This window comes from Tachyglossus aculeatus, chromosome 5 (assembly GCF_015852505.1).
Source record: "Tachyglossus aculeatus isolate mTacAcu1 chromosome 5, mTacAcu1.pri, whole genome shotgun sequence".
NCBI lineage: Eukaryota > Metazoa > Chordata > Mammalia > Monotremata > Tachyglossidae > Tachyglossus > Tachyglossus aculeatus.
In genome coordinates, this window is record NC_052070.1 from 69925637 (window position 1) to 69948631 (window position 22995).

Consider the following 22995-nt stretch of genomic DNA (forward strand, 5'->3'; position numbering starts at 1 on the left):
ACTAAACTTTTCTGTGCCTCAGTTAACTCATCAGTAAAATGGGAATTCAGACCCTGAGCCCTATGTGGAACAGGGACTGTGTCCAACCTGATCAACTTGTATGTCCCAGCGCTTAGTACAGTGCCTGGAACAGAGTAAGCACTTAAATACTTAAAGCACTTAACTAAAGAGAAGCAGCATGGCTCAGTGGAAAGAGCTTTGGAGTGAGAGGTCATGGGTTCAAATCCCGGCTCCGCCACTTGTCAGCTGTGTGACTTTGGGCAAGTCACTTAACTTCTCTCTGCCTCAGTTCCCTCATCTGTAAAATGTGGATTAAGACTGTGAGCCCCCCGTGGGACATCCTGATCACCTTGTAACCTCCTCAGCACTTAGAACAGTGCTTTGCACATAGTGAGGCGCTTAATAAATGCCATTATTATTGTTACTAGTAAATACCGAAAAGAAGGTACCAGGGAGACATCCAAGTGGAGATGTCCTGGAGGTAATTAGGAGACAAAGGATTGCAAGTCAGATAAGAGGTGAGCGCTAGAGACACCGATTTGGAAACTGACCATGTAGAGGTGGAAACTATAGCCAGGTGGGTGGATGAGCCCCAGAGTGATACAAGAGAAGGGGACACAGAACAGAGCCTCGCAGAGCATCCACAGCAACAGGATGATAATAATAATAATGATGGCATTTGTTGAGCGCTTACTACGTGAAAAGCACTGTTCTAAGCGCTGGATAGGTACAGGAGGAGCCAGTGAACTAATCGGAGAAGAGCCTGAAAGGTAGAAGAACTAGGTTAGTTTCGGGTCAGCAAAACCAAGGCCAGATAGTCTTTGGAGGAGGAGGGAACAGTCCACGGGGTGGAAAACAGCACAGAGGCCGAGGAACATGAAGGCAGAGTAAGGTCCTTAGGACTTATTTATGAATATTAATGCCTGTCTCCCCTACTAAATCGGTTATGCTCAGGGAATGCGACTGTTCTCCCTACGGCTTAGTACAGTGCTCTGTACACAGTAAGCACTAAAAAAACATGACAATTGAATGGATAAGTGAAAGGAGCTCAGCGGTGACCTTAGACAGAACAGACTGGTAGAATGAAACAGTCTAAACACTGAAGAGAGTTAGCGTGGTTATCCACGCCCCTTCTGAGGGGTTGGATAGGGATGGGACGAAGGAAATGGAAGAGACTTGAGCAAGTTGAAGGTAGAAAGCCAGAGAGGTTGAATCCTTACTTATTCAGTCAGATATGTTGTAGCCAGACTTTCAAATACCCGCTTGACTGCCTGTCTAAGCCCCAGAAATTTGCTAGTGGGTTTTCTGGGCCAAACGGGCACCCCTAAATAGTCTTTCATCTTGGATCCTATTAGCCGTTATTTAGGGGAGGAAACTGGGTTTCATCCACCTGTCATTAATCCCTGTGCTCAAGGCAGGCTGAAACAGCAACTGAGCTTTATGTCCTCCATTCTCTCAAAACTGTTAAGGTCAGCCCCTACTCATTCCTTTCTGAGACTTTCTACATCTTCTGGGAAAAAAGGCTAATGGAAAAAAATGGGAATCTGGGCAGATACTTATGTTTTCAAGGCTGCGCGATGTTTATGTGGATACTAAATCAACTAATCAGAAGCAGCGTGACCTGGAACAGAGTAAGCACTTAAATACTTAAAGCACTTAACAAAAGAGAAGCAGCGTGGCTTAGTGGAAAGAGCATGGGCTTTGGAGTCGGAGGTAATGGGTTCGAATCCTGGCTCCGCCACATGTCTGCTGTGTGACCTTGGGCAAGTCACTTAACTTCTCTGAGCCTCAGTTACCTCATCTGTAAAACGGGGATTACGACTGTGAGCCCCACGTGGGACAACCTGATCACCTTGTATCCCCCCGGCGCTTAGAACAGTGCTTTGCACATAGTAAGCGCTTAACAAATGCCATCATCATCATTATTAGTGTTAGTATTCCATCAACCAATCATATTTATTTATAGCTTACTATGTGCAGAGCACTGTCTTAAGCATTTGGGAGAATACAACATAACAGAATTGGTAGACATATTCCCTGTCCACAACAAGCTTATAGTCTAGAAGGCAGCTTACAGTCACCTAAGCGAATTATTTTTACTGAAGATAAATGGAAACCTATCTACTATTTGATGCTGGCAAACTGATGCGGTAATCTGAAGTGGGATGGAGGTCCAAAATAAACAATGAATACCCACGGACCCATTTTAAAATAAAAGAATGCTATATCATAAAAACAGCCAAAATATGACCAATGTTACCTTTGATCTATTAGAACAAGCGGCAACCCCAACATCAGGGATCCATACTGTGGTCTGAATAGCTCCAGACCCTATCACAACAGTCTGCAGCACCGAACCATCCTGAAATGAAAAACTTTTATCAGTGCAAATCTCACGTAACATATTCAAACAACAGATTCCAAATCAGCGTGGCTTAGTGGAAAGAGCCCAGGCTTGGGAGTCAGAGGTCGTGGGTTCTGATCCCGGCTCCACCACTTGTCAGCTGTGTGACTCTGGGCAAGTCACTTCACTTCTCTGTGCCTCAGTTACCTCATCTGTACAATGGGGATTAAGACTGTGAGCCCCACGTGGGACAACCTGATCACCTTGTTTCTATCCTAGTGCTTAGAACAGTGCTTCGCACATAGTAAGCACTTAACAAATACCATCATCATTATTATTATTATCTCATCTACAACTCTGAAAAACCTATCCATATGTACAGTCTTATCGCCAATGCCGACGGATCAAAGCTGGGCACAGGGTAGCTCATTTTTAAAATAGGGGCAAAAAAAAGTCAAGGGCAAAAGGAGTCATAGGAGAGTCTGGTTTTTACAACATTTTTATCAATATTACGATTAGAAGGGTAGACAATTTTAAGATTATTCAAGCCTGTAAACAGGTAATCAGGGACAATGAAACACTACTTGGGGTTTTTCATTAATATGCAGCAGTGCAAACATCAAAATTGCTACCCACAAAAAATATGTAATGGAAAAGACGTTTACCCTTAAGGACCAAATGTTCATGAGCCCTCCAAGTCCACCAGACACCAGGGCCAGGCCATCCCAACTGAAAGCAACTGTTCGAACGGGGGTAATGTGTCCCCGGAGCTGATAGATACACTTCACTTCCACGGCTTTCCGATGTCCGTCCTGCAATTCAATTAATAAACTGTATTTATTGAGCGCTTACTATGTGCAGAGCTTGGTAAAGGAAAGGTTCATTTCCTTTGTTAACCACCTTGTACCAAAGACATACTTTGAAACTCTTAAGATGGGAATTTATGATTATTTTTTGGTGCTGAAGGATGGATTATTTTGCTTTGGACCCCTGTGCATCTCAAACTTTCAGAATGCTTGGAACTTACAGCTTGCTGGATTGTCTTTTTCCAGATTTTTGGCTGCATGTGTTTTGGAAGGGAAGAAGCAGGATGCGGTAATGGGAAAAATGGGAGAGATCAATATGTGCTACTCCAGAGAGAGGGGCAGGCTTCAAAGCTCTCTGAAGTGGAAGGGCAAATTTCAAACAGGACAAGTGCTCAGGTCCTTCTTGAGCAAGCAGGCTGCTGAGGATGGAGGAGCCCAAGACCTGTCCCCTCCAGGAACTGCTTTAGCTCCATCATTATTTTAAATGGTTGAATTTGGCATTAATTATTATTATTCATAATTTCCTTCTTATTGTTCTATAGATCAGTCTTCCCCCACTTAGACTGTGAGGCTCCTTTGGGCTAGGGATATGTTTCAACTGTTTAGCCAGTTTTTCCCATATCCCTTACCATAGGACTATCATTATAAATACAAATTTACTGAACATCTACAGGAAACAATGTCCCTTTCTGTTCATCATAAAAACTGAACTGCTAGTTCAACGGCTTTAGTACTCAACTCTTCACATTTATCTTTCTATACTCAACAAGGCTTCAATTACAATTGACAACAGCTTTAAATGTCAAAATCTCTGGGACCATTTTGTACAAAGCTAAAAGGGCCATGATATCAGTTTTATACGATCAAGCATCGCACGCATCCCTTATGTAAGTCTAAGAAGTTCTTCAACACTGAGCTTTACCTTACAGTTTGACCCTGGATCCCACCAGCCTTCTGAACTACTTGGACTGGACTGTAGTATGTTCACTATGTCTTGAGGAACACTCCAAACACACACTAAACCATTCTGGCAGCCACTAAATTAAAAGAATGATCATATAAAAAAATTAGTATCAAATATACCAACCCAATCAACAGTACTCTTAACAAGCATATTGACAAGTTCTACATTTCATCTTATGTTCTGCCAGAATCAAAAGAAATACTAGTAGTAACGGTATTTACTGAGTACAGGCTGAGTGCCATGCACTGAATTAAGTGCTTGAGAAGAACAACAGACGCACAATCAATCAGTGGAATTTACTGAACCCTTACTGTATGCAAAGCACTGTACTAAGCGTTTTGAAAGTACAACACAGAGTTGGTATATTCATTCAATCATATTTATTGAGTGCTTACTATGTGCAGAGCACTGTACTAAGCGCTTGGGAAGTACAAGTCGGCAACATTTATACATGGTCCCTACCATCACAATCTCCGCCCACAAGGTGGGTACAAGGTATGTACCATTTAATATTTTCATTGAATTCATTCAATCGTATTTATTGAGCACTTACTGGGTGCAGAGCACTGTACTAAGTGCTTATTCAATCTGACTGACCAGCTCAGTGCTATAGTGCCACACAAACAAGCCAAACATTTTGACCAAATTACAACCAAGGCGAATCAAGGGATGGGAGTCTGCAGCCACTTGGAAAATTATTTTACACTGTGCACTAGGTCTCAGTTGTGGCCGCATTTCCCACTGCCCCTATATTCCTATGCTTAAAAATATTTTCGTGAACTGTTTTGGGGCCGGAACTGAATGGAAGTTATACACACGGCTGACAGTGCAAAAATGTATAAAGGCACAAAAAGAAAATTAGAAATTGTCACATACGTAGCCACCAAAAGTTGTAGCTTGGGTCCTTTCCCTGGAAGATGGCACCAGGCGATCCCATTCACAGTAGATGGATGGGAGAGGGATTGTAAGCACCTCCAACACCCTGCTAGTGGGCCCCAAAGTTTCACATTTTCTTCTTTGGCACAAGTCATTAGAATATGACCAGTTGGATCCCATTTCATACTAACAATAGTCTCCTAAAAATTTGAAAAAAAAAAAACAAAGAGGTGAAAACGTGATTAGAGCCCTTAGCTTTCAGTTCACCAGATTCTTGCCCCCAAATTCCCATATTTTTTTTTTTTTAAAGTATCATTCAGTTCTTCCCTGACTTGCCTTAGTTTTGGGAGGAGGGGGAGGGAGGGGAAGAGAGAAATAAAGAATAATTCCCTTTGAAAACTGCAGGAATCTGGAGTAAAAGTCCAATTGCTAGGGAGTGTCCAAACAATGTCACTTAGAGATTTCCGGACCGGGCAGCCCCATCACACTCCTCTGCCTGTGCCACCTCCATGAGCACTAAGGACATCGGGAGAGAAGATGCAACATATGAAGTTTTGAGAGGCTTGATATTTTTCCCAGTGCTCCTCTGCCCATATCCCAGCACCCTCCGAGGATACTCAGGAATGGAGGAAAGGAGGATGGGAATGTGCCCAAAGAGGCAGCCCAACCGTCCAGGAAACTCCTGGGGGATCATTTCAAATTTATTATTCTGATTTGGTAAAATATCAAAACCGTAAAACATGACACAGGAAGCAGGAAGTGTCATTGGGAGCCACCAGAAACATGATCTTGACAACCCCAAACCCTCTATCATTTCTCTTCGTCCTCTCCCCTTCAGTGGGGGGAAATGTGGTACAGGGGGTGGGGGCTGAGCATGCAGTATGGCTGTCAGGAGTTCTTTTTTTTTTAAAAAAAATACAACTTTTAAAAAAAAATTTTAACTCATTTTAGAGTGAAAAAAGTCTCTGAGAAAAATGTTAATCCAATGAATTCTTAAAACACAGTGAACCCTAGATGTCTCACACTTTCTATCAATAAATCAGTCAAATTCTAAGTGATAAGTGCAATTTATGTTCCTCGTATTTCAAATTCAATATAGAAACAGAGGGAACACAAGTAGAATGAGGGTTTTTTTGCGTATAATCCAATCCCAGTGTTGGAGGTTAAACTTCACCTCTACTACTCAATTATTTTGAAATCAAGTTACCTTGTTCATGGTTCCTGAACCAGTTCATTTCAGCTTGAATAGGTTGATTTCTTACTAAAAAACTGCACCTTTTTAACAGTGCATACCCGATTAAGAAATATTCTTTATTTTAATCAAGAAACGATTGAAAATTAAAGGTGGTGGGTTTATCTGGAAAAGAAAAAATCCCTACCTTATGTGCGTCAACCAGAACAATGCCTCCTTTATCAAGCGGCTCCTTTGTTCCCAACAGCAATTTACCATCAAAATACCCCACCGCAAATGGCCTGTCTTCACTGAACCAGGCAATGCTAGTAACAGACACTAGGTGAAATTCAAATAAAAATTGATTAGTTTGTCACCATTCTACATAAGTAGGAATTTTGATATTTAGACCAATAAAATAATTCTAGAACACAGGGTAGCAGCACAGACTAGTGGAAAGACCATGGGTCTTGGAGTTAGAGGACCTGGATTCTAGTCCCAGCTCTGCCAACTGTTCGCTGTGTGACCTTGGGCAAATCAAATAACGTCTCTGTGCCTCAGGTACCTCATCTGTAAAATGGGGATTAAGACTGAGAGCCTCGTGTGGGACAGGGACTGTGTCCAACCTGATTTTCCTGTATCCACCCCAGAGTTTAGTACAATGCTTGGCATACAGTATGCACTTAAGTACCACTGAAAAAACCCTTAATTGACTAATATATTTATTCAATCAATCAATCAATCATATTTATTGAGCACTTACTATGTGCAGAGCACTGTATTAAGCACTTGGGAAGTACAAATTGGCAACATATAGAGACAGTCCCTACCCAACATTGGGCTCACAGTCTAAAAGGGGGAGACACAGAACAAAACCAAACATACTAACAAAATAAAATAAATAGAATAGATATGTACAGATATGTATAGATATGTATAGATATTTATTAAGTTCCTACTGTGTGCAAAGCACTGTTCTAAGTGTTTTAAGACGAGCAGCATGGCCTAGCGGAAAGAGCACAGACCTGGGAGTTGGAGGACCAGGGTTTTAATCCCAGCTCCACTACTTGTCTGTTTTGTGCCCTAGGGCAAGTCACTTCATTTCTCTCTGCCTCAATTCCCCAATCTACAAAATGTGGATTCAATACCTGTTCTCCCTCCCACTTAGACTGTGAACCCCATGTGGGACCTGATTATCTTGTGTCTACCCCAGCGCTTATTATAGTGTTTGGCACATAGTACGTGCTTAACAAATACCACAATTATTATCATTATTATTAAGCGCTTGAAAGAATACCACAGAGGAAGAACTCTACATTCCAGTCCACAAAACGTTTACAATCTATTGGGGGAGCCAGACATAAAATAATTTAGAAAGAGGAGGAAGAAGTGCTTAACTCCATATGGACAAAAGTGTGCTGAGGTGGTATCGATGTGCTGAAATGACCTGCTGGGAGGCGGTGACAAAAAGAGCAGAAATGTTAGCTGGAGATTGCTCCCTGAAGGAAGGGGGGATTTTCAAAGGGCTTTGAAGACAGGGAGAAATGAAGGCTTACGACAAAAGATTCCTGTGACTTGCTATGTTTGTTTCCAAATTACTGTCAAGTGTCACTTAGGACTTAAAAGCATCACATTTTTGCATCATTTTTCTTTCACTCCTTTCTCTATCCCAGAAATTCACACCAAAGGGGATAAAAATATACCCCAAAATGATACAACATGGCAGGCAAAGTTTAAATGCTACGTGCTTTCTGTGTTGGATCAAAATGTCAGAACTAATGCACAAATCTGCACTTTGTCTATGAGAATTGCAATTACTGAACCTAACTAAATGGTCCTGGGTTCTTTATCACAATGGCAGGAGGCTTAGATAACACAAAAGATGGTTGCTCTCCTTTGGATTTATTTGTATAGCTATTTAGGCACTATCTATCCTTCAACCATGAATTTGCACATACCCTTAGTGATCTCATTAACGGTGCAACTTCCTTTCATAAATTCCATACATTTTCTTCCCACTGTGCGAAGTGTTTCCTTGCATCTGCTTTGAAACTGCCACTATCACACTTCACTGGATCCCCCTTGTCTTAGTGGGGCTTACTGGATGCTAATTCCACATTTGCCTTACCCCATTTATGGTCCTGTCTATCACCATGATGATGGTGTTTGTTAAGCACTTACTATGTGCCAAGCACTGTTCTAAGCACTGAGGGCGATACAAGGTAATCAGGCTGTCCCACCTGGGGCTCACAGTCTTTGTCCCCATTTTCCAGATGAGGTAACTGAGGCACATTCATTCATTCATTCATTCAATCGTATTTATTGAGAGCTTACTGTGTGCACAGCACCGTACTAAACACTTGGGAAGTACAAGTTGGCAGAGAAGTTAAGTTACTTGACCAGAGTCACACAGCAGACAAGTGGCGGAGCCGGGATTAGAACCCATGACCTCTGAATCCCAAGCCCAGGCTCTTTCCATTGAGCCACCCTGCTTCTACCATCTTCCCTACTGTATTCAATCTGTCCTTCAATGAAAGCTGCTTCACCCAGGTCAATACCATTTTAAAAATAAGTTTCCTGAGAGCCGGACGTAGTTTTTGAGTAGCAGCTGTTTCCTCCTTTTAAAAAACAAGTGCATTAGCACAAGTCGGAAGAGTCTGAAAATTCAAAGTGCCGAGAAAAATCCCCGAAAAATAAAAAGGTTCCTACCATCCTTTCGATAGCAATGCTCCAGTTCCCGCCGATGCATGGTTGACGCATCCACAACTTCGATAATTCCAAGAGACCCATCCATACGTCCCACGAGCAGCAATTCTGGAGACTCCCCGGACCAGGTTGCAGGCACACCCTCCTCCGGCCAAGCCAACGCAGACACCCAGTGTGGTTGAGGGTCTACTAGTCCTTTTCCTCCTGACAGAAAACGATATCAATTATTACATATTATTACATATCAATTTGTACATATCTATTCTATTTATTTTATTTTGTTAGTATGTTTGGTTTTGTTCTCTGTCTCCCCCTTTTCGACTGTGAGCCCACTGTTGGGTAGGGACTGTCTCTGTATGTTGCCAACTTGTACTTCCCAAGCGCTTAGTACAGTGCTCTGCACACAGTAAGCGCTCAATAAATACGATTGATTGATTGATTGATTGATATTACCTTTCTCCAGAATTCACTGGTAGACCAGGGGTGGGGAATTTCTTTGTCCTTGGCTATGGGACCGTTCAGAATGAAGAGTGGAGTGAGAGATAGGGGGCCTTGAGTAGGCTGACTTCCAGGAAGTAGAGCCATTTCCAATTTATTCATTCATTCAATCGTATTTATTGAGCACTTACTGTGTGCAGAGCACTGTATTAAGCACTTGTAAGGTACAATTCGGAAACAGATAGAGACAATCCCGACCCAGCAACGGGCTCACAGTCTAGAATCCTTCAGTCAATCAATTGATGGTATTTATTGAAGGCTTACTTTGAGTAGCACACTGAATTAAGCATTTGGGAGAGTACAACAGAGTAGGCACAAATAACCCTTGCCCTCAGAGAGCTTTTCTCCTTGTAGCAGCTCTTTGTTTATATAGGTAAAGAGTGCTGAAAACTTAACACCCAGTATCTGAGTCCAGAATAAAGTTATGCAGTAGCCACCGGATTGAAGAAGCCAAAGCAGTGCGATCAAACCCAGCACATGGATGGGTTTAATGGATGAAATCGCTTGGTGGGCTGCATGATACAAATGAGACAAATTTCATGCTCCCCTAAGGTAAAGCATAGAAGCAGGCAGATTTCATGGAGTCACTATTGCTCCTCAAAATCTATCAAACGGTGACGGATTCTCCGGTCATAAACACGGAGTCCCAGCGCAGTTCTGAAAACTTCAGGGCCGAGAACCGGAATATTAGACTCTATTAGAGTGCCAGTGGTTTGCACGGTGCTACTAGAACTCTCATTCCTAAAATTCACATTCCCACTAAGGCAGTGACGGCAACCAAAGAGTTAGGCAGGCAGGGAGGCAAACCCATTTATGGCCAGAGTGACCACAGCACAGCTTTGCTGATGCTGGACACAGTGACACAGACCAGAAGGCTAGGCGCCTTGGTCTTTGCTGGCTATTTCCAGGATTTCTGCTGATGTGAGATATTCCAGGATTTCTCCATGACGTGAGATATTCCAGGTGGTTTTCTGATCAGAAACCTTTGCCATCAATGGCACAGCCCCAGTAGGAACTCCCCTACTTCTGGCTCTTTGACCCTCCCACCACAGAGAGTGACGGGCCAGACGTTGAGAAAGATCGTTGATATAGGAGATGAAATAATTGTTACTAATCAAAGGTTTGCAAAATAGAGCATTTTATGCTCCTTCAGAGACGGCGAAAAAAAAAAAACCAACTTTGAAAATCTGGTGACTTGGGAAAGGGTAGTCTAATACACTGACTTCACTTATCAGCTAATAATAATAATAATAATAATAATGGCATTTATTAAGCGCTTACTATGTGCAAAGCACTGTTCTAAGCGCTGGGGAGGTTACAAGGTGATCAGGTTGTCCCACAGTGGGCTCACAGTCTTCATCCCCATTTTACAGATGAGGTAACTGAGGCCCAGAGAAGCCAAGTGACCAGCCCAAAGTCACACAGCTGACAAGTGGCGGAGCTGGGATTTGAACCCATGACCTCGGACTCCAAAGCCCGGGCTCTTTCCACTGAGCCACGCTGCTGCAATCAATCAATCAATCGTATTTATTGAGTGCCCACTGTGTGCAGAGCAGTGCACTAAGCGCTTGGGACTTTTAGACTGTGAGCCCACTGTTGGGTAGGGACCGTCTCTATATGTTGCCAATTGGTACTTCCCAAGCACTTAGTACAGTGCTCCGCCACAGTAAGCGCTCAATAAATACGATTGATGATGATGATGATGATGGGAAGTCCAAGTCGGCAACATATAGAGACGGTCCCTACCCAACAGTGGGCTCACAGTCTAGAAGGGGGAGACAGAGAACAAAACATATTAACAAAATAAAATAGAATAGATATGTACAAGTAAAATAAATAGAGTAATAAATATGCTAATAACTGTGACTCATCAGAGCCCTCTGCTTCTCCCACTTGTGTGAAAGGGGAAATGGACCACGCACCCCTAAAAGGGTACTTGCAGCAGTACTGTCTCTAGGGAAAGGATTGCTCCTACCCAAGTACCATCTGCCATTCTGAAGGTCAAAGCAGCCTCATGAACTCCAAATATAAGTTATTTTTTACAACAGGGATCAGGCCCAGAGTGCCTGAGCTCCACGGCAACTCTGCGGGGGGGCTTTCACCACTGACACACACCTGCTAGGCCCCGTAGCCTGGGGCAGGTCCTTTCCCCTGTTCTAGGGAGCCCAGAGGCCCATCCTGAGCCTGGGCCGACTCTAGACACCTAAGATACCCCACGTCCTAGGTTCTGAATCGGTGCAAGCAATCTCAGGCAGTGCAGCTCTCGAGAGAAGCAGTAGGCGTAGTGGATAGAGCACAGGCCTGGGAGTTGGAAGGTCATGAGCCCTAATCCTGGCTCCGCCACTTGTCTGCTGTGTGACCTTGGGCAAGTTGCTTCACTTCTCTGGGCCTCAGTTCCCTCATCTGTAAAATGGGGATTAAGACTGTGGGCCCCATGTGGGACAGGGACTGTGTTCATCCTTATTTGCTTGTATCTATCCCAGCACTTAGTACAGTGCCTGACACATAGTAAGTGCTTACCAAGTACCACAATTATTATTATTATTACTATTATTATTATCAGGGCGGCCTGGGTCAGCAACCCTTTGACAGAGAAGCGCATGCCTCATCCTCATCCCCTCCATCATGCGAGGGTCTGCTCTCTTTCAATACCAGGAGAGGAAGTGCAGCCACGTTGTGCTCCACATCATAGGTTACAAATCTGCTTCACCAGAGAGCAGGCAGCTCATCATTCCTGACTTTTGTTTGCTGCCAAGCATACACAGGAATCCCCTGCTATAAACTCTTCTTTGAGCGCTCCTTCACATTTTAATGCCAAAATTTGTTTCACTGCCTTTTTCGCTTTGTGATAATGCTCTGATCTCCACCCTCAATGGAGCTGAGGGGAACCACCGTTTGACGGTGCTGGGCGGGGGCAAGGCAATACGGAGGAGGTAAACAGCGATCAAAGCCCCGGCAGCGGTGGGAACTGGTGGCTTGGGGCTGGAGAGCATCAGATCAGGAGAGCAGAATCATTGTCCCCAAAAAGTCTTAGCAGCCACATCTCTGGAGTTGTTTTGGAGCAGGTATAAAGGAGGCTCTTTTGCTCAGTGCTCTATTTTTAGTCAATCAGTCATGAGTCAGTCACCTAAGAGTGCTAACTGGGGATAGAGGCTTATGTAAAACTATAGGGAGCATAAAAAGAAGAATATGTGAACCTTACCATTGACTTGCCAAATATTCACCACCTTTTCCAGAGCTCCAGCTAGATATTTTCCACTGATACTCCAGGAGACAGGTGAGAAGCTTGGATCACCCGGTGACCCCAGACTTTCTTCTGATTCACTGTCCCTGGAGAAAAAACATAGTACTTCCTGAAACTCACAGGCCTCTGGGTCATATTAAATCTAGTCCCTACCCACCATCACTCACAGCAACTCCCCAAACTCTCAAATCAATGGTACTACTACGAGCAGAGCACTGTGCTATGTGTTTGGGGGAGTAGAACTGAGACAGTGAGTTCCCTTGATGATCGGGACTGTGTGTGATGTTCTTCTTCAAATGCCGTCGAGTTGTTTCCGACCCATAGTGGCTCCCTGGATGTCAGAACACCCCATCTTCTGACATAAAGTCATTCTTGTATGTGTATCCATAAAGTTTTCATAAGTCCCCGATCACAGAGTGTAGTATTCACTCATGTATTATCTTTCCTGATAATTAACATGGTGCTTTACACACAGTACGTGCTTAATAAATATTACTACTACTAAGTGCTGCATGGCTAATGGATGACCAGAAAAGTTCAGGGGAGAGAAGCGAGGAAGGAAGAGAGATTATTCAGGGAAGGGATTCATTACAAAAACACAGATGGTCACATTCTATTCAATAATTTACAGCACTATTTCAAAGCATAATTCATTCCTTCAATCGTATTTATTGAGCGCTTACTTTGTGCAGAGCACTGTACTAAGTGCTTGGGAATTACAAGTTGGATGGCAAAAGGGGTGAAGTGAGCCCTGCTTAAATGAAAATAACTGCACTTCCCACATGAGATATAAAGAACTGTGAAAAATAAGTGATCTTAGAAGCATACTTCATCCTGCGTAAATTTTAGCAAGTAACTTTATATTAAACTGCTTTAAAAGCATCAATGCTAAATGACTTTGCTGTAAGTTTGTGACTGAGTGAAACCATTCCTGTTTCTCTAGAGATTTCCCAATTTTCTTTCAAAATAAATATACTATCGCAATGATTCATGATGATATATTATTAAGGCAGTTCACACTAAAATACATGCTATGAGGCCATTAAATTGAATGTTCACATTCAAACTTACAGTCGGTTAAATACACAAGTTTGTTGCAATGAATACTGTTTTTTGGTAACATTCCATACTCTAATGGTGCCATCATTGCCACTGGTGGCCAAAAGCCCCTTTTTATTACACCAAACACATGTCATCACCTGAAAAACAGAATGGAAAAATTCAGCAGTTTAGGAACATTTGAAACCTACACCTCCCTCTTTTTGTATTAGAAGAGGTGAGAAAACAAAACTCATGCTAAATTAAAAGATACTTCTCATGTGGAATGGCAAAATTTGGAACATTATCATGCAAGATGTTTCTTCTTTGGACGGAATTTTCAAGATTTATTAAAAGCACTAAATGCCTTAAAAATCAATCATTCGATCATATTTACTGGGCACAGAGCACTGTACTAAGTGCCTGGGAAAATACAGAAGAGGAGACAGACAGTAAAATAAATTACATTTTTGTACACAGGTGCTACAGGGCTGAAGGTGGGGTGAATAAAGGGTATGAATCCAAGTACAAAGTGACACAGGGAGAGGGATCAGGGGAAATGGGAATTTAGTCAGGGAAAGCCAATTTTTATGGTATTTGTTAAGTGTGTACTGTGTGCCAGGCACCACATTAAGTACTGCGGTAGATACAAAGCTAATCAGGTTGGACACACCGCATGTCCCAGATGGGGCTCACGGTCTTAATCCCCATTTTACAGATGAGGAAACTGAGGCACAGAGAAGTTAAGTGACTTGTCCATGGCCACATAGCAGACAAGTGGAGGAACAAGGATTAAAACCCAGGTCCTCCAACTCCCAGGCCTGGGCTCTTTTCTCTAGGCCAAGCTGCTTCCCACACCTCTCGGAGGAGATGTGATTTTAATAAGGCTTTGACGGTGGTGAGAGTAATCGTTTGTCAGATAAGCTTTATAAGATCTATAATTAAAATTGGGGGGGTGAGGATGGACTAAAATTCATTCAATCCTATTTACTGAGTGCTTACCGTGTTCGGAGAACTTTACTAAGAGCTTGGGAAGTACAATTCAGCAACAAATACAGACAATCCCTGCCCACAGTGGGCTCACAGTCTATTCTTAGCCTTCCCTCAGGTATATTTGAGAAGCTCATTTTACAACACCATCGCCATTGAGGATGAATGAATAATAGTAGCTTCCCAGTAGCTTTTTAGAGAAAGGGACCTTTTGTGGGATTTCATTCTTTGGTTTCTCCTTCCCCTCAACCCTCCTCAGGTTTACACAGCTCTAAATGGGGTGTAGGGTTGGCAGTCGGACAAATCTGGACTAAAAAGAAAGTCAATCTATGTAATTCAAGACAATGAGTGCAGAGATACTGCTGCTGCCCATTTTAACTGTGAACGTCTTCAGAGTTGCATAGCGCTTTTATGTAAAGTTCCCATTATGCTTTGAACCATCACGACAGATCACGATAATACACACCCTGTTCTGATGAGCTTCCAGCTTTATCAAGGAGCATTTCCTAAGATCTCCTCCCATGTCGGCAAGAGTCTGAGGACTCGTTTGATTGTCTCGATCATGTGCGGCTAGAGTCCGCACAAGCTGTTGAGCAGCCCACTGCCTGTGTTGTGATGAAAGCCTTGAAGACAAGCAGCAAGCTGCCAGTGCATTAGCCAGTTCCAGAGGGCCTACAGCAGAAGGATCATAGGAAGGATGGGCATACAATTGGGCAATAAAGCCTGCTGTTTAAACAAAACAATGAAATGATGTCCAGATGAGCCTTGGTAGTAGTGAACAAGCAATAATGGTGTTAGTCACATCTTTTCAGACACAGAATTCTCTTTAGCACAAAACAATCTTACAAAAGTGTATATGAAAGGTGCAGTGCTCTTTGTCATAACAAATGCAACTAATACCTGGCCCAGTGGAAAGAGCACGGGCCCAAGAGTCACGGGAACTGGATACGAATCCCGACTCTGCCACAAGCCTGCTGTGTGACGCTGGGCAAATCGTTTCACGTCTCTGTTTCTTAGTCTCCTCGTCTATAAAATGGGGATTAAATACCTGTTCTCCTTTTCCCTTAGATTATGAGCCCTATCCCCTCTCGGGGTCACACCTGGAGAGTTTTCCAGTACTCTACCAGTCTTGATTATGGGAAGGAGAGTCAAGCAGAAGCATAACCATTCCATTCCTAGCTTGGGCAGTGGCTAGCTAGAGGAAGGCAATCTGCTACCTTGTATTACCTTGTATCTCCTCCTGCGCTTGGAACAGTGCTTTGCACATAGTAAGCGCTTAATAAATGCCATAAAAAAAATGCCATCATTATAATAAGCGCTTAACAAATATCAACATAATTATCTTCTAGACTGTGAGCCCATTGTTGGGTAGGGACCATCTCTGTTGCCGATTTGTACTTCCCAAGCGCTAAGTACAGTGCTCTGCACACAGTAAGCGCTCAATAAATACGATTGAATGAATGAATGAATGCTACAAGTCAAAACTCCTCTGCTGGGCAGCAGCAGCACGGGGGAGAGTCAAGGGCGGAGACAAGCGTTTACTGCACGGAAGGAGGTAATGGTAAACCACTTCCAGATTTTTACCAAGAAAACTCTACGGATACTACGGATACACTACCAAAACGATTGCAGATGGAGGTGGGGCGTTCTGGGAGGGATGTGTCCATGTTATGGGTCAGAGACAACTCGACGGCTTAAGACAAGATGAGCTGTGTGAAACACAGACCGTCTCCAACCTGATCAGCTTCTATCTCAGCGCTTAGCAAATACCAAGCCCGTAACAAATACTATTATTACTAGTATTTTTTTCAATTCACGCAAAGGCTATATTTTAAAAAATAGTTTTTAGAAATGGTGAAATCATCACCCTGGAAGCAGATTAATTGGGAGTTTGGCAAAAAAACCCCCACAAACCAACCTCTGGAGCAGATGGTGGAAGAGGTTGTAGAAGAGGAGGAGAAGAAGTAGGATACAGGTAATAAGAACAGAAGGTTCTGTGTTGCTCTAAAGCTTCAATAACCATTGAGAGGAAAGGACCATTACTCAATTTTTAGGTCAGAAAAAGCTCCCAACTTTTGAAAATCAGTGAGATGGAAGGGGGATAAATGAAGGGAAGCAAATTGGGTAATACTTAAACCTCCCTGCTCCCAGAATGATGAAATGCATTTTTAAGAGGGAAAAGAGCACTGCACCTTTTAAAATATGATTCTGTAAACAAAGAAGAAAACCATCTAGGATGCCAATTAAAATTATCATCCCTAATAAATTAAACATATTCAGATAGCATGTGACAAGTTATTTATTTTCCTAATTTATCAGTCATTTAAAATGTATAGTCACTTGGAGGCCAAATGGAAAAGCTTGACTGCTGATGCAAACTTCATACAGACAAAATGACAGATTTTTGGGATGAAATGAACAAAAACTTACCTTTCTTTTCAATTTCTGCTTTATCATAATTAGGCCTCAATTTAGCTCCTTTGTCGGCTAGCAATGCTACAAGGGCCTGAGTTACTACAAAGTTGGGAGAGGTTACAAGTTTGTTCTCTTCTGCAATTCCTCGCAAAAAACTAGGCAGAAACTTTCGTTGAATTGGATCGTCAACTGTGGTCAAATTTACACCCGTTGCAGCAGAAATCAGGTTCTAAAGAGGGAAATGGGACAAAAACGGAGACATGAGTATTTTCAAGCCAATACCTATATGTTCCTTTAAAAGACTTCAAAGAGCCAGTTTTCCTTCTTTAAAAAAAATTAAACTGACGGCTTTGGTGAGTGAGAATCTGATAAGCAACAACAAAAATAATAACAATAATGGTATTTGTTAAACGATTACTTTGTGCCAAGCACTGTTCTAAGAGCTGGGGTAGATACAAGATGATCAGGTTGTCCCACGTGGGGCTCACAGTCTTAATCCCCACTGCACAGATGAGGAAACCAAGACACAGAGACGTTAAACTGCAAAAACATAAAACATTTTTTAGGTTTTATGCAAGCTGGGGGCTTAGGTCGTTCCTGACCCCCCTTCCCTCCCTAGCCAATGCCTGCAAGCCTGGGACTGTCCCCTCAGTTCCCTCTTCCCCATGCTTCGAGGGCATATACCGGGGGAAGGAATGTCAAACCCGTCTCCCTACTCCATGTACTATAGGGCCCCACTATCAATCAATCAATCGTATTTATTGAGCGCTTCCTATGTGCAGAGCACTGTACTAAGCGCTTGGGAAGTACAAGTTGGCAACTACTGCACCAAGAGGTTGGTGATGTCAGGCTCCTCGGCCCATACTGCACTGGGAGCCTGGGATTGCTCCACAAGGAAGAAACAATGACTCTCTACCTAGTTAATCAAATTTATTGAGCACTTACTGGGAGTAGAGTACTATAATAATAGTAATAATAATTATAGTATTCGTTAAGCACTTACTATGTGCCAAGTTTTAAGCGCTGGGGTAGATACCAGGTAATCAGGTTGGACACAGTCCCTGTTCCGCATGGGGCTCACAGTCTTAATTTCTCATTTTACAGGTGAGTGAACTGAGGCCCAGAGAAGTGAAGCAACTTGGCCCAAGGTCAAACAGACAAGTGGCGGAGCCAGGATTAGAAGCCAGGCCATGTACTTTACTGACAAAATTGAAACCATCAGGCATGCCCTCTCTAAAATCTCTGCTCCTCTCCAATTCCTCCTCCACCTTCTTCAACTACCAATATTCCAAACGGTAACTCAAGAGTTCTCTTGCCTCTTCTCAAAATCTACCCACTCCACCTACACCTCTGACCCCATCTCTTCACACCTTATCAAAACATTTGTCTCCTCCCTTCTTCCTTCCCTGACCACCATCTTTAACCATTCACTTTCTAACGACTTCTTCCTCACTGCTTTCAACCAGGCTAGTCCATCCCCTAACCTTCAAAAACCCCCCTTTTACCTCACGGCTCCTTCTGGTTATCACCCCTTCTCCCTCCTACCATTCGTCTCCAAAATCCTTGACCTGCCTCTGAAGAGCTTCGTATTTATGTACTCCCTTGTTAACCTTTCTACATATATCTGTAGAAAAGTTAGAGAACATAAAAATAGAATTACAAGTGCTTGTATTTTTTTTTTCATCTTCAAGGGCCCTACGCTGTATTTGATCCCATTAAACCCCATTTTTGTAAAACTTGGCACACTTATCTTGGAAGGCAGAAATAGAATTTAAAGTGTGAGCATCCCCAACCAGTTTAGAATCAGCTACAAATTCAGCTATGAATCTGCTCTCAATTCCCTGGTCTGGATCATCAAAATAGATTGTGGAACTGGTCCCCAGAACAGCCCTTATGGACAAGATCAAAATACTTCCCTCCAGGTTGAAATTAAGCTATTAATAATTATTCTGTATGCAACCTTCAAGCAAATTGTCTAAACTTTCACTGACACTGAAATTTGCTGAGGCAATTTTTGGGGAACTTTTCAGATAAAAGTCACTTTGGAAGCAGGTTCAGCACTCTTGATAGCAAAGGAAACAGTCAACTGGGGATCAGACCAACAAACAGCTACACAAATAAACAACCCTACCTGTGTACACAACTGCACCAACAGTTTGGCAGCACTAGGTGCATTAGATGCTAAGCAGCCCACAGCTGTGCTCAGATATGCTAGGCAAGATATTGGCTTGCTCGTCTTGCTGTGTACGCCTCGAGAACGCTCAGAGGAACTAGCCAGAGTGCAAGGACTTGTGGACAGACCAGCCCTTCCCGCTGCAGCCAAGCACATTAATCGAACCAACGTCCGGATATCCGTTAAGCCCAAGGATTCAAGACCAGCGGCAAGACTGCAACTGGAACCACTGTCAAAACAAAATAAATTGCTTTAGGGCACGAAGAGAAAAGATTTATCAAAGTAGACTTGGAGATCTACATTATGTGCACTCAAGTCGCAATTAATAATAAGAAAGCTGTTTTAGAAATGACTATCTCCCTACTTAAAGCTGTAAGGGTCATATGTTTTCTGTCAAGAAGATATAGAAACAATATACAAAGTGAAGATATACATTTTTATTAGAAAATATACTGTACTGAGCTTTTAGTAGTCTTATTTGTACTATTGCCTTCATCCCACTTTTGAGTTCAATTATACTCTGATGAACTGATTATCATAATGTACCTTTTTACCATTTTTTAATTTACCCTCTCCTTTTCCCATCAGGTTTAGTTTCAGAACACAGCCATTAGCACAACTGACAATAATGTTCAGTTCTTGATAGCACTGAGTTTTATTATCAATCAATGATATTGAACACTTATTATGTACAGAGCACTGTACTAAGTGCCTGGGAGAATACGATTCATCAGATTTAGCAGACTCATTCTCAGCCCATAACGAGTTTACGCCTCTCAACAGGCAATGCTGAACTTTTTGCATCTAAAATGTATTCTCTTCTCCCTCCCTGTCCTCAGACAGCATCAAGTCTCTATTCAGTGTAGATTCATACAGAAAACCACCGGGTACATCAGGAACCACTCACCTGACAGAGAGCAGGGAAAGTGCCCTCATAACCATAGTTCTTGCTAAAAGGACCTGAGCTGCCGCTGTCACTCTTCTTAAAGCCATTACACGGTCGTGTGGGTTTAAAAGAGCAGCAGCTTGCTCTCCCAGGGTTATTCTCCCAGAAGAACATTTTTCTATCGAGCCATGGCAACCTTTAAAACACAGGATTTCATTTTGGTTTGACTGAGAAGAAAAGTGTGTAGTATCCGGTTTTCATTACGTAATTATTACACTCGCGTCATAGCTATATATGATCTGCTCTCCAAGATGATACTGTTGACATTTCCTCAGACTGCACTGCTGTCCAATTTTTCTTTGCTCTGACACTGTACTTGCTAACTGCAGCATCTGTAGGGGTTTTCGACTGTGTGCCTTGTGATCAAAATTGTGTTGCACGATAAAGTTGCTTAAGCCTCCCGAGTTGAATGGTGCTGCATCTCCTTTAACACCGGAGCAATCAACATGGCGAGGGGTCTTTCTGCACAGAGTGGCCTACTCTTAAAAGGGCATTTGTTGATAATGGGGATTTCAAATATACACTCCTCAAGGGTACAGTCCTACTGCTGCACTGAGAGGAAGCTGGCCGGAGTTAAGGGTGTACACTGCGGTCGAGGGACGGAATACTTTTGTTCACTCTCCAGCAGCAGACTCTGCCTGCTCTCACCCACTTCAAATGCCATTGCTGAATGTGACATTCATTTCATAGACACCAACTGTAACTCGCATTTTTCATTACTCACTGAACACAATGGACTTTAGAATTTAATGACAGTAGATGGGCAATATGGGGCACGGAAAGCAACTTTGGGTTACCGGGTCTGCCCCAGTGCAGACCTGGATTTCTTACTCTGTAGGGAATAAAATATAAATGCTGCCCTTTGACCCCTGAGGGAACATGAAACACCTGTTTCTGAACAATGCAATATTACAGCCAAAAAGAGAATGAGCCAACTCAAGCCTTCTTCCCCGACCTATATTATATAAATACTACAATCCTAAGTGGAATAAAAATGAGAACAATGGTAGGAAGCATTGCTCCCAAATTCTCTGAAAAGAGTACACATGGGGTAGGACAGAACTATACTTCCCATGATTCATCAAGGGCCAAAAAATATCAGGGCCTAAATAAAATCAGCAGTTTATGCCCTAAATTTAAATTCCTGTTAAGTTTACCTATTTGCATTAGTGTTTCTTCCATGCTGTTCGTGGCAGTAACCATTGCTACTGAGGCCCCCAGGGGATCACTGTCGGGGAACTGAACTGGCTCTGGTACTATACGACGATCATTTAAACCCAAAGGTCCAGCAAGCAATTCAAATTCTTCTTCGCCCGTGAGCTTTTCATCCTCATCAACATCGAGCATGTCCCAGTCTTCTGTAATTCAAGTGAACAACGCAAAAGAAAAATCACTGTTGGGCTGAGAAGTCAACTTTTCACTGTACAGTTATGCGGTAATCTGTATCATACCAAAGTTATTAACCAAATAAATTCTACTTTGCTATAATAAAATATTATTTAAATGTTTACTGAAACAGAATGGGATCAAGGTTCTCACCAAAATGAACTCTTCACCTAAGTTTAGCTTTATTTTTTCTTTTTAGGGTTAACCCACAGGAAAACGTTTTTCTTCTAAGTATTCCACTTTTACAACATTCTTATAAAAGGTGAATGGGGAAAGAAAATGGGCCAGGGAGAAATACTGCCACACTGCAGCTCCCGCTCTAGACTGTAAACTAGAGGATCATGGGCAGGGATCGTGTCTGCCAACTGTACTGTACTGGACACCCATGAGCTTAGGAGAGTGCTCTGCGCACAGCAAATGCTCAATAAATTCCATCTGAGCGATTGATTATTTTAATAGGTCACCCGACGTGTGGGTCCATTCAACAAATTCAGAGGGAGTTCAAACGTGTCTAAAAGTAAGCGCTCAATAAATACGATTGAATGAATGAATGAATAAAAGTATCTTATTTGTCAGTTAGCTAATAACCTAGGGATGTTTTTTCTTGGAGCTATTGCTTGGCCCTGAGAAGCAAAAAATGTTATGTGACACCTGAGAAATCTCCCTTTCCATGAGATTTCAAGTGCCCGACTGACATCTGCCAGCGAGGTTTCCAGTGCCCTGCACAGAACTCTTCACCCTCTGCCACCCTGCTGAGACGCTTAGGGCTGCTTTGAGGCCACGGTGGCATCAGGGTACGAAGGACAGGGTTAGTGAAGTCAAAATCCTCTCACCTAATCTCTCAGTCCAGACAATTTATTTACTTCAGGGGGTCTCAAGGCAGCTCCAAAAATGTTAATCTTGCCTGCTGAGTACAATCACCACTAATGCTAACTTGATAAAACTAGGCTGACTCCACGAAGATCAAAGCCCAAAGCAAATTTTTTTTCAATTTTCTTTTCTTTACAATTTTTCTTACCCATGAAGAACTGGAAAACCCAGATTATTATCTGACAATCACAGCGGGTGACACAGTTCTTGGAACAGGCTCTGAGATGGGTCTAGTGATATATTAGTTCATCTGCCTGGGGCAATTCCTACTACTAATTGTTATCTGGATAATGAAAGTTTGATTTGAATCTGCAAAAAGCAAGCCTAAGAAAAAAAATTATTCCACAAGAACATTCCTTTCAAAAAAATGTGCTCGTACCCAGGTAATCACAGCTCATTTGAATCTCCAGGAAGGTGAGACAAAACAACGCAAAACCAAATATGAAGTTTGTCCCTTCATAAAATCATAGATATGGCAGTTATAGTTTCGCTCTCTTAGAAAAAAAGGACACAAGAGCTGGTTACAGAATTCAGGGAAAGGCCGCCAGATGATATACTTCCCAAGCGC

At 42.6% G+C, this 22995-nt stretch overlaps 1 protein-coding gene across 3 annotated transcripts in view; it reads right to left on the minus strand.

The window, feature by feature from the left end:
* The window catches only part of HERC1 (HECT and RLD domain containing E3 ubiquitin protein ligase family member 1), a 169162-nt gene that overhangs the window by 29664 nt on the left and 116503 nt on the right, over positions 1 to 22995 (minus strand). For 2 of the 3 annotated variants that reach the window (XM_038746499.1, XM_038746498.1), the window contains exons 47-59: positions 21329 to 21529; positions 20133 to 20307; positions 19184 to 19454; positions 17068 to 17281; positions 15104 to 15309; positions 13681 to 13808; positions 12568 to 12695; positions 8871 to 9071; positions 6370 to 6500; positions 4991 to 5190; positions 4073 to 4187; positions 3010 to 3156; positions 2261 to 2362 (exon numbers count right to left, since the gene is read on the minus strand). In XM_038746499.1, coding sequence (XP_038602427.1) covers positions 2261 to 2362; positions 3010 to 3156; positions 4073 to 4187; positions 4991 to 5190; positions 6370 to 6500; positions 8871 to 9071; positions 12568 to 12695; positions 13681 to 13808; positions 15104 to 15309; positions 17068 to 17281; positions 19184 to 19454; positions 20133 to 20307; positions 21329 to 21529 — 2219 coding nt within the window. Of the gene's footprint in view, positions 1 to 2260; positions 2363 to 3009; positions 3157 to 4072; positions 4188 to 4990; positions 5191 to 6369; positions 6501 to 8870; positions 9072 to 12567; positions 12696 to 13680; positions 13809 to 15103; positions 15364 to 17067; positions 17282 to 19183; positions 19455 to 20132; positions 20308 to 21328; positions 21530 to 22995 lie in introns of all 3 variants that reach the window. The other variant, XM_038746496.1, reaches the window with a different exon arrangement.